The sequence below is a fragment of the Pyxicephalus adspersus genome, chromosome 1, assembly GCF_032062135.1.
Source record: "Pyxicephalus adspersus chromosome 1, UCB_Pads_2.0, whole genome shotgun sequence".
Lineage (NCBI taxonomy): Eukaryota > Metazoa > Chordata > Amphibia > Anura > Pyxicephalidae > Pyxicephalus > Pyxicephalus adspersus.
This window is the reverse complement of record NC_092858.1, coordinates 150493663-150506170: the sequence shown is the minus strand read 5'-3', so window position 1 is coordinate 150506170 and position 12508 is coordinate 150493663. Positions and strand designations below refer to the sequence as shown.

At 36.2% G+C, this 12508-nt stretch overlaps 1 protein-coding gene across 4 annotated transcripts in view; it reads right to left on the bottom strand.

Moving 5' to 3' along the window:
• Positions 1 to 12508, bottom strand: part of CTPS2 (CTP synthase 2) — an 89101-nt gene that overhangs the window by 68804 nt on the left and 7789 nt on the right. For all 4 annotated transcript variants that reach the window (XM_072431197.1, XM_072431212.1, XM_072431204.1 and 1 more), the window contains 2 exons: positions 8268 to 8384; positions 549 to 632 (listed from right to left, as the gene is read on the bottom strand). In XM_072431197.1, coding sequence (XP_072287298.1) covers positions 549 to 632; positions 8268 to 8384 — 201 coding nt within the window. The remainder of the gene's footprint in view (positions 1 to 548; positions 633 to 8267; positions 8385 to 12508) is intronic.

Below are 12508 nucleotides of genomic sequence, written 5' to 3'. Positions count from 1 at the left end.
AATACCAAGTATGATGTAGATACAGTGCCTTAAATAACACAGCAGTCTCTCCTACAAAAGCATAGCTATAAAGACACAGAGATCCCTGCGAGATTTTGAATGAAGTCAGGTTATGTTGTTGCAAGACAACATTTTAAAAGTTTTGTAGATTTGGCCGTATCAATCAAATCAAATTACTAAACCATTCTCACCTACATGACCAACTCTATATAAACGACAGAAAAATTTTAGCCACTGGGTGATCATACTACACAGAGATAGCAGCTCCGCAGCTTCTTGTGCCACCTTACTGCCTGCCCATTGGAATATAATTGGGCATCATACCCATTGTGTCTTTCTACTCCAGTTCTAAATGTCTAAAACCCAAATGGAAGACATAAAGTATTTAAAAAAAGGTCTCATGTGGTTAGGTCTTCCATTGTATGAAACTTTCACATTATGGGCAGTTTATATAAAGGAAATAAATTAAAGTAATTATACCAGTAGAATGGTAAAATCAATGTAATGCTTGTTTATTGAACAAACTAAAGGATGTTTATTAAACCTACCAAATCTGGAGACAGGCCAAGACCTCGAAGAGCACGAACACTGTTCTGTGTTGGTTTCGTTTTTTGTTCTCCTGTAGCTGTTGGCTAAAAAGTCACAAATGCAAAAAAAAGGTCATTAGAAGCACAGGACAAACAATCATAACAGCAAGCACTTAACATGTGACACAAACACTTTTAAAGTTCCTGTTTCACTGTTTGGCTATAAATTAGTAATAAATTATAAATGCACAGCATACTTGCACATTATGTTAAACTTACTTCTCAGTGTGTCATTCCTAAATGTTAACAGACCCAGCCTTCAGTTCTTTCAGCGTTCTTTGGTGCAGCTTTTTGGACACCAGACAGCTTATGGTGATGTAAGGTTAAGTCCAGGAAAGCCCCAAAACTGAACTCTAAGTAAACTAAGGAGATGTACCTTGTGTTTAAGTGCAAAGTTAGACTGACATAGGTTAATAGTCATAATTGCGTCCCCGTCTTCTTGTGTTTTTTAAAACTCTCAATACTTTTTTCCATTGCAAATCACCCCTCTTATTGTGTGATACTTCCCCCACCTCCTAGATTGTAAGATCTTTGAGGCAGGGTCCTCTCCTCCTCCTGCATCACTGTCTGTCATTTGAAACACCTATTTAATGTATAGTAATGTTATGTAATCCTGTTTATCATAATATTAGTGATCATCCCAATTGTTTGGTAATAGTTCTTGTAGAAGGCAGGACTGTCCCTAACATCTACCAGCCACTAGGTACAATGCCAGCTATTTTTATTGCTTTAATTCCACTTTAATATTCATGTGGACTGTATGCTTGCCATAACTTATGTAATAACATGTCATAGGTTTTTGTAGCATTCTAGGAGGAAGTATAAAAAAAAAAAGTAATAAAGGAGTTAAGCTGGAAGTTTTTTTAGATCTGCTTTAGGTTGTTGACTTTGAAGAAAAATCATGTGTTCCCTTATGGAAATGGTATATTATAAAGATCTCCTGCTTCTTCCTTTTTATTTGTAAGGAACCAAGAATAAAGATTAAAAGTATGCTTTGATGGAGATGTTTGAACACCATCAAGAAAACTTCACATGAAAAAAAAACATTTTTGAAACTGAATGCAATAAAAACTCTGAACTTCAAATGTCATCTTTTGGATTGGGAGCATTTCTTTATAAACCCTATTCATTTTCCAACTTCATCATATTTTTAAGGTATAAAACCCAGACTCTGTCAATTCACCATCATCTTTTAGAACCAGTTGTGAATTAGAAGAATTAGAATTGTTTGCTTTATTGATGTTTTTTTTTCCTGTGGTGACCTTTTCTACAAATTTACAATGGAAAGAAAAATTATACTCACATAGAAAATCTACTCTAGGATTTCGAGATTTTTATTAATATGTGTAAGATTATTCCCCCCACTACAGCTTGTTCAATTTCCCAAACAATACTGCCTAATTGTACAGTGATGGTAATCTGTCTCTATAATTGTCATGTAGCACTTTAAAGTTACCATAAACATTCTGTGGTCATGTGTAATTTTAATTCATTTATATGTAATTGTTACAGTGGTGATTTTAAATGTATATTTCACAGCTATCAAAGAAGACTGCATTAAAGAGTAGGAATACCCTCTATCGGACATTGTATGAGTGAAAATATAAACTACGAGGTTAAATACTCCAACACATTCTGCAGTGCATTACCCAATACCATTAGGGTATAACTCCTATAGATCTTACAGTGTGTTGGTATAACTCCTATAGATCTTACAGTGTGTTTAGTGTTAACACAGCATGTTTTTTAACACAACATTAAGCTTACCAGAAATGCATATGCAGATGGTTTGGAGGTTGTGCTGCAGTGCAGGTGTGTGGTCCACTACTATAGAAGGGTGCTGGGTGGCATTCAAAATGAATAGCACTACAAGTACTACAGTGTGTTGCATGTGTTACATGACTTGTGTATTCTCATAATGTGCGAACATATTTCCTCCTAGGGCAAAATCCGTGCGTAATTAGTGCTTGATAAAGCAGAATCATCCAAGGCAACCTAGACAGAAGTCTAGAGCTCCAGTAGACACTCAGATGCCCATTTAAAACCATCATGGTAGTCATCTTTGTGCCTATTGTAAACTGTATGAATGTCAACTGTGGTGGACACAGAATGCTACCATGTCCAGGGTTCTATACTGGCTGAATCTATTATTGATGCCAGTTACTTCCCCAAACGTCTAGATTGTAAGCTCTTCTGGGCAGGGTCCTCTCCTCCTGAGTCACTGCCTGTATCTGTCTGTCATTTGCAGCTCCTATTTCATGTACAGCGCTGCATAATATGTTGGCGCTATAAAAATCCTGTTTATTATTAAAATAATAATAATGAAACGCTCTCTGACTATGTACCACCCTTGGAATAAACCAAAAGAAGTGCAAATTTTTTTACATATTTAGAAACCATTGCATTTTGCCATTACAATCTTTACTTCACATACAGACATATAATGCAGAGTGCATTCACATTACTCTGTTTCCTAATAATTAATCAGTGGTTCTGCACTTGCTGGCACACAGCTTTTTCTTCTGGTAACAGTAAAAGGTGGGGGTTGTATCCTTCCTGGTATTCAGCTGGGTGTAATCCAATTTTCGATTATTTATACTACGTACACCTATCAGATGAATGTTGCCTGAGAGGAACAGTTGTAGTCATCTGGGGGTGAAAATATAACGTGTACAGCAGTGCCCCTGACATCATTCATCAGTCATAGGGGTCGCTAATCCTCCCTTCTCCTCTATCCATTAAACAGATTGGTGCTGTGTGTACAGTGCTCATTCACTCGACACTGGAAATGATCATTTACAGCAACAATCATCTATGTATCAGACAACTGTATGCGGCTATAGGCCTATTTCTAAAGCTAGCAGGCTGCACACAAGTAGTGACTATGATGTATTTATATGTATAATGTCATATTAAATGAAGCATAAAGAGGCAATGAAATGAATTATAAGCTATTAGCTTTTCGCTTTTTGTGCTAGGAAAAGTCTATATTTGACACCTCTAAAGAAAATGTAATCTGAATTAGATTTGTAAATTCTTACTTAGAAATAGCTAATTACCTGGCAATATTCTCTGTTCATTTCTCCCTACATATAAAATGTTTCAATCTACAGGCTACAATTAAAAAAATAGTTATGTTGGCTTTTGAAAGCTCACAACAAAAAAGCTCACATCATTTTTGGAGACTTCTAAAAACAATATCAACGGAAACTGCAAATCTAAAAAAAATAAAATAATAAATAAAAAATAAAATAATAAAATTCACACATTTTATCAGCACAGGATATTTTAATAATAATGTGGAAAAAATGTAATAAAATGGAAAATCTTATCATGGAGAACACTACATGGAATTAGGACCTGAAAAAACTTTCAGAAAAACAGTGAATTTTAAAATGGAAAAATGAGTGGCACTGACCATTTTAAACCTTTTTACAAGAGGCTTCCAAGTATCATAAAACCAAGAGAAATAGCACCATGCAATTGTGCTTTCCCCAAAGTACAGAGTCTTACACTGACTTCACATCTGTGCATTAAGGTTACGTCAAATTAAGATAAACGTCACTCTGAATGACACCCCAATCCACCATGGAAATACATATGTAATGCAGTGTACTGCAAATCGCAGATGGGAGCCATCACAAATATTCCTACATAGTCACATAACAGAAGCTAAGCAGGAAGGGAAATAAACACCAGCACAAAGAATTTACTTTCCATTTTACTGACTCACACTACATCCCAATACGGCTGTTTATTGATTTAAAAGCCATTGATAAATGCATTACATGAACATTTGTTTCTTAGTATATGTACACATGTCAGATTACTGTCACTGGAAACAATATTTCCTCATCCTTTCCAGTGACAGATTCATGAACAAGTACAGCATCTTTCTGTTTTATGGAAAGGATGGGATGAGCGAACGCACTCGGCTGTGCTCTCCTCCATAGAAAAGAACATTCCTAATCGGTCATTTATCAATAGGCTACTAAGGATTGATGGACAATGTCAGGGGACCATTGTACACATCAGATTTGTGTTTTTTCACTACCAGCACTATACTACAGCGCGATAATCATATGACGTGTATGAAGCCCTAGTCTGTACTGGTATCACACTCATACAGCCTTCTGTAAAACAGCGCTTGGGTTGGGAGAGGGAGGGTAGTCCTTTCATTTAATTCACAATTCCTTACAACATTGTCATTCGTATTTATCTAGCACCTACACAAAAACCTGAAATGTCTTATATCAGTCCTCCCCCCATACATTGAGTCATGGTCACTGACAGCACAGCACACATTGGGGAAATGCTGATGGCACCCTGGAGAATTTTATAGGGGAAGACATGCCCAAATATGACATGCCGAGGAGGAGAGCTGGGGGGAAGGCGGGCAAAGTTCAAATATTTTAATTCTTCTATAAGTTCCTCTACATAACTCTCAGCCTTAAAAAAAATACTTGTAAGCTCAAAGTATGCAGACAAATAACACAACCCTGCCATGCAAACTATGAATATATATATGCCAAAATGATTGCAGAATGATGAAGTGTTTCTTCACAGCTATGTTTCCTTTATTCACGTTTCAAAATAGGAAATGGAATAAAAAGATTCAGTGCACCTCACTTCACATATTAAAAAATTAAACATTGAGTCTATATGCAGCACTGTACAAAGTCCATAGTAATATGAATATCCCTCAAAGGGGATCACAATCTAATGTCCCTACCATAGTCATATGCCATTAAAATAGGTTAAGGTCATTTATTGGGGGAAAGTTAACCTATCTTCATGTTTTTGGAATGTGGGAGGAAACCCATGTAAACATAAGGAGAACCTTTAAACTCCATGCAGATAGCGACCTGCCCATGATTCGAACCTCTGAGCCCACAAGGGTAGGAGGACCTCACTAATGTGATGATGCTCTTTTAATGTCCAATCAGTAATCTTGGGGGATTAAAGGTACTCAATAAAAAAAAAATTAGCAGCCAGTGTATATAAAATGTGAACATGGATGATTCATGCATCAATAAAAGTACAGTGGAACATGAACATGATGTAGATTGTCCTGATATTTTAATTTCCAAAAAACTTTTAGCTTTCACATTAAAGAAAACAATGCCACACAATAATGGAATTTTACAGTTACCTGTTATGTGTATGTACCTGCCTGTTTTACTGATTTTAATGTATGATGGTTTATGCTAAATGCTAGACAAAAACTGAAAATTGCTCTAAATTGTTTTTAACAGGAGGATAAAACCTCCACAGAAAGATTGTTTAATAAAAATGGAATATCATCAAAAAGCATGTTTTTCTTTTGTTAAAAGTTTGCAAACTGCCAAAACTGTGGGGAGAGTGATTTTAATGAACAAACTAGTATAGCTTGACTGGCTTTATGTCATGGTCACATGGGTCTGTGAATACTTCTCTTCACTTCCCACCAAAGATGTAGTTACTTATAATGCTAAATACAAATCATATCCAATATTTATAGACCCACAAATTGCTGCATTATGCTTAAAATAATTCCTAGCCAGTGGGAAGCCTATGGGAAGAATCCTAGTATATTCCATGCCTTGAAAAACTCCATTTTATGGTATTCGAAGTGCTCAGCTAGTTTGGAGTTCCAAACAGCTAATTAACACTTTCCTACAGTGGCCATTACTTTCCTCTAGAATGTTTGAAAATAGAAATCTTCTTGGGATCAATAAAAGACTGCCCAGTATTGGTGTTACTAAATGTTCATTGACCCTCTTAAAAAAAAAAATTAACTAAGTATACAAAGAAAACAGGGTAAAAGCTGGAAACTGCTGTGGAAGCAGAAAAAGCAAGGAGAGGACTAAGGACTAAGGTCACCAATATTGTTTGCAGGCTTATTGCAGGTGATCTTTTACCCATTTACTAGTTGCCACACCTGGATGCTGTGGGAAGCAGTCATTCTGGTAGAGGAGAAGATTTGTTTTCTAAGCTGCCCAGCACCGAAACTGCACTGCTATTTCCAGGGGAAATTTAGGACAAAGGGTACATTTTCAGGGTGCTTCTTAGCCATTTTTCCAAATGCTCCCTAAAATAAACAAATCTTTACCTTTTAAGTCTTGGGCTAGTTTAATGAGAAAAGCTAAGTAATTCAAACCTCTAATAAGCATATTACTATTAGCAGAATCTCCTCCTGAAATGCAGCTAACTGCACATAAAAAATAGCTTGATATTTATCAGTTCAGATAAAATAGAAAGTATTTTAGGACAAATACCCAACTGTGGTTCTAAACATATTAAGGACAAGCCCAGTGTTCCCTGGGCCCAGTTTAACTGGGTGCACCACCCAGCATTTTTCAATAACTACCCGGCTGTTTTTGGCTGATTACTGAAAAATTGGATCACAATACAGGGGGGCACTGGTCAGTTGGGGCATAATAAAAAGATGGCAACACTAAATTTGCCATGGTGTTGCTTCGGCCACTTTTTGACCACCCACAGCTTCTTCCCACACAGGTTTAAAAATTTCTGTGGAGAACACTGAAGCCTCAAAAATATTATCCAACTGCACAAGATTTTTATTTCAGATGCCACTTTGCTGGTCTGTGCATAGAACATCACATTGTATCAGACACACATCACTCACCTCTTTTAAATTAGCCACCTTACCAAATGCAGATTCCATTAACAGTTTGGCTGGATGGCAATTAAACACGGTTACACAGATCTCATTAATTTGTATAATCTCTTGTTGTTTAGAAAAAAACATATGTACTGGAGTATAAAACAATATTTTGTCTGTCAAAATGCTATTAAACAAAGACACTTGGTTTACATTCAGGTCACACAAGTACATTATTATTATTAGCAAGTATTTGTATATTGCTAACATATTACACAATACTTAGTCCATAGTCATGTCACTAACTGTCCCTCAAAGAGGATCAATCTAATGTCCCTACCATAGTCATATGTCTTAAAAACAGCCTAGAGGGAGGGGGCAATTAATCTAACTGCATGTTTTTGGAATGTGGGAGGAAACCCGAGTACCCATAGAAAACACATGCAAATATGGGGAGGACCTGCAAACTCCATGCAGATAGTGTCCTGGCTGAGATTCGAACCTGGGAACTAAAGCTTCAAATGACAGAGTGCTAACCTCTAAGCCAACCTGCTGCCCACTGTTACCTTATTTACAGTGTCTAACAAACCTTTGCCATCAGAGAGAAGAGACTAGACAGGGTTTACATGATGAGCCAGTGCCATATACTGTTGTCCAACAATAAACCACAAAGGATCATTTAGGAGTAAGTGATTTAACATAACTAACTCAAAAGTACAAAATAGTTTACCCTGTAAAAAGGGAGATAAAAATAAATACAGACCGAACCCAAGTGATTTGAATTTTTACTCCTTTTAAATAAATGTTATAAAAATAACGTACCATGCATTACATATACATTTGCTCACAATAACTTTATTGGAATTTCTATTGAATATGGTTTTAGTCCCAAATTTCTGATTTTAGCTTGCGGCCAAAACCAACTGCCTTAATGATGTTTTAGCTATTTTAGCTAACAGGATGATTCAACATTCACTGTGCAGGTAATTGTCTTTCTATTAAAATATAATAGTACTGTATATTTTTTTCTGACAGATTGCAAGCATTATTTTTAAATTAAATACCACTTTACCTACCTGGGGAACAAGGCTGACGTGTATGTTGCAAAAGTTCTCTCTCTTTGCCTTGAACTGGAATTGCCTGAAAGCTTCGATGAATGCCATTCCTTCAATCTCCCCAATTGTTCCACCCAACTAAAAAAAGAAACATAAGGTCAAAAAATAAGTAACAGTTTTACTTCCATAGCAACAGTAATAGTTTTCCTACTGGTTATATATATGCAAGGATGGAGGGAAATGGTGTGCTCATTGGTGTGCTCATAACTAGCCACATCCTGACTGTGCTGGTTCAAGGATTTCAGTGAGTCATACAAAAAATCATGACAGATATTGGAAACGTAATAGATAGAAATGTATAGACATAGAATACTGTGACAACTATCTAGTGTAAAGTGTGGATTGAAATTTAACATAACTGCACTTACTCCTATTTATTCAGAAATAAAGTATGCAAAATGAATCAACATATTAAAAAATATAAATGAGATCTCCCTGAGAAAGCTTGTTTCCAAGAGTATAAACATTCCCAGTTTTTAGTGTGCTATACCTAGCCTGATTAGTTTTATACATTTAGTGCAGTGGTAAAATGTGTCCTGGTTAGTAGTATCCAGCAGACAACAGTGTCTTTTCCACCTTAAAGTGAACCTGTGTCTTGCCCTGTGTATGCAGCAAATGGAAGTGGCAAGAAAAGTCATTTTTGGAACAACTCTAAGATTTAGTATATCCCAACTATTCCAGGAACTGCAATGACAACTAGGTCATATATCAAACAATGGGTGATACACAATAAAGCTCCCCAAGACTTGAAAAGATAGACTATCATGAGTCATCCTGTGTGAACAAGAAACTCTGGAATGGATTTCCTAAAAATAATTTGTTCTTAGTTGAAAATGCTTGAAATCCTGGACCAAATCTATTCCTGATTTGCTGGATCACCCAGGTTCTCCCATGAGTGTCTCTCTTCTCTAGGCCTGGAGAACTTTAAGAAATCAGACCTACAATGTCATGGTATGCTGCAAAATGATGAAGTATGACTTTTACCTTTAAACTCTAAGAGTCAAAAACTGATACTAGCCTCTTTGTTGCATCACATAAAAAATGCCATGACTGGAGCAGACTGATCCTGTGTGTAGTGTGTGAATGCATATTATTATAATTTGCTGCCTTTGGCAAATATTGCAGTCATGCCAAATATCTATGGCACTGACACACCGGGCTAAGATAATATACCATCTGACAGTCCCGCAAATTAAAATTTGAACTCCCAACAAATACATATCAGAAGACAGGTAGGCTTTGTTTTAAATTATAATTGATTTCCAAGTCGATCCATTCATCTATTCTAATAGTTCTTCATGTCATTGAAAGACAGAATAATAATATTTCTAGCAGAAGCAGCCTTGTGAGCAGTGAACCAAAAACAAGATGACAGTTTGTAACATTATGAGGATATAGTTGGGTCACACTGAAAAGACATTGATAGGAACACAATTAGGTGCCCAAAAAAAAAAGGAAATGCAGTGATTGTATTTATTTAGGTCAGTGTGCCATCTAGTGGTGAATATAGAATATACAGAGGTAAAGCAAAACCACACTGCATATGGATGAGCTACTAAGCCTCTTCTATTCTATATAAAAAGACCTAAATACTCTACACACCACATAAAAATAAAATACATTTTAAATATCCTTATAAAAAACTTAAAGTTTTATCAGTGATTGATTTTGCATAGTATATGCAAAATATGAAAGACAGGGTTTTGTTTCTGATTAGTTTAATACAATATGGATGGTAGTCTCTCTTCATACGCTCATGTGTAAATACCTTGAATTATAGCAATATTAAAAATTGACAAAAGTCAGTTAACACCAATCATTGATAATTCCACATTTAACAAAAATCAGACTTGAAAATGGCATGGACAAAAATGATGGGACCATTTTATTTTGTTTCCTAAACTTTAAAGGCCATCATTGCAAATACGTGATTCATGTAGCTCTCAATGAGATTGCTGATATTTTATTGTTTTTAATTGTCAAGACAACACGTGCCCAGAGTCTGACATGCAGGTATACACTGGACGACTAAGTATTAAGGTTTACAAGGGACAATTATATTTAATTTAACCATAAGAAGCATGAAGCAATTTTTCAATGAGCTGCCAAGGTGTCACCAAGTTTGTCCATGTAAATATTCTTTTCTCATGTGAAGTATAAAAAGGAAATATATCTTATGGCGATGTGTGATGTACTTAAACAAATGGCAAAAAATGGTCTGATGTATACATTTTCATAATCTAATGAAAAATATTCTTTTTCTTGTACTTTTGCTAAAAAATATATCAGGTACTACAAAGGAGGTGAAAATATTTCCAGTAATAGCATATGTAACACTATGAGATCAAGAAAAAACTAAAAAGATCAAGAATAATAAATACTTGGGCAACATCTACTGCCCACCAATAGGGGCAATTCTTGGTTGTCATAAAGGTAGAACAGAAGACAAAGGATCCCAGGTTTATACTCAGGACTGCAAGCATAGCAGAAGAACAACAGCAGCCCTGTTGTCTAGCTCAGCAGAAAGTGAGGAGACTTGTGATTTATGTGGTCACTCTTATGTTATTATAATACCACTTAGCACATGGTGACATTGAGCCACTGAATACTGGGCAGTGTGGTCTTTCATATTATATCAGCAGGTTTATTCTTCATATCTCACATAGTGTAAAAGATTGTTACTATCCAGATTTAAGCAGCAAAGCTGCATCTTCTGCTAAGTGTAATATGAGCTATAATTATGTTCCAGCTGGCCTTGTGGTCCTTTATTCCTCAGTAATAGTGCTGAATATATACAATATACAGTTAGGTACATAAATATTTAGACAGAGACAACTTTTTTTAACAGAGCTAACTTTTTTTTTTTACACAACTAATTTTGGTTCTGTACATTCTGTACAGTACAGTACATTACAGCACAATTAATTTTAAATGAAACAACTCAGATGCAGTTGAACTGCAGACTTTCAGCTTTATTTCAGTGGGTTTGATTGCATAAAAATATGGCTTGGGCGTGCATGGCTGCCATGGCACTGGGACACTAGTGTTTATCCATGATGTGACACAGGACAGAAGCAGCGGAATGAATTCTGAGGTGTTCAGAGACATACTGTCTGCTCAAATGCAGCTAAATGCAGTCACATTGATTTGGAGGCATTTCATAATACAGATGGACAATGACCTAAAACATACAGCCAAAGCAACCCAGGAGTTTATTAAAGCAAAGAAGTGGAATGTTCCTAAATAACCAAGTCAGTCATCTGATCTGAACCCAACTAAGCATGCATTTTATTTGTTGAAGACTAAACTTCGGACAGAAAGGCCCCCAAACAAACAACAACTGAAAGCCGCTGCAGTAAAGGCCTGGCGAAGCATTAAAAAGCAGGAAATCCAGCATCTGGTGATGTCCATGAGTTCAAGACTACAGGCTGTCATTTCCAGCAAAGGGTTTTTAACCAAGTATTACAAATGAACATTTAATTTTTAGCTTTTTAATTTGTCTTAATTACGTTTGAGCCCCTGAAATGAAGTGATTGTGTTAAAAACAGGGCTTTAGTTTCTCACATTTTTGCAATCTTTTTGTTCAACCTACTAAATTAAAGCTGAAAGTCTGCAGTTAAACTGGTTGTTTCATTTAAAATTATTTGTGATAATGTACAGAACCAAAATTGGAAAAATTTGTCTTTGTCCAAATATTTATGGACCTAACTGTATAGTCCCCAGTATATACTCAGTCCCCAGAAACAGTTCTGTATACAAAGTACAGGGTGTCCCAAAAGTCACTACACACTTCCTTTTTTCTATTTGGTTCCAGTTATCATTCGGAGAGACTTGAGGCCATCAGCATATGACAACTTAGTCATTGCAGTTTATATAAGCATATCATTCCCTTAACCATGGCTCACTAATTGACATTGGAGCAGTGTTGCAAAATTGCCGTTTGGCAGGAAGTTTTTCAGTCCCCGACTGCAGTTCAGCGTGAGTATAAGCTTTATGGTCGTAACACTGCTCCAATGCTTAACACAATTTTTGCTATCCATGGCAAGTTTCTTAAAACAGGATCTGTTCTTGACAAACCATGCAGAGGAATGCCTGCTACTACAACCACCGATGAAAACATTGAACTCCTGGAGCAGGCATTCACGCAAAGCGATCTGGAGGGCTGCACTGGAACTCAGCATCAACAAAAGCTTGATTCAGCA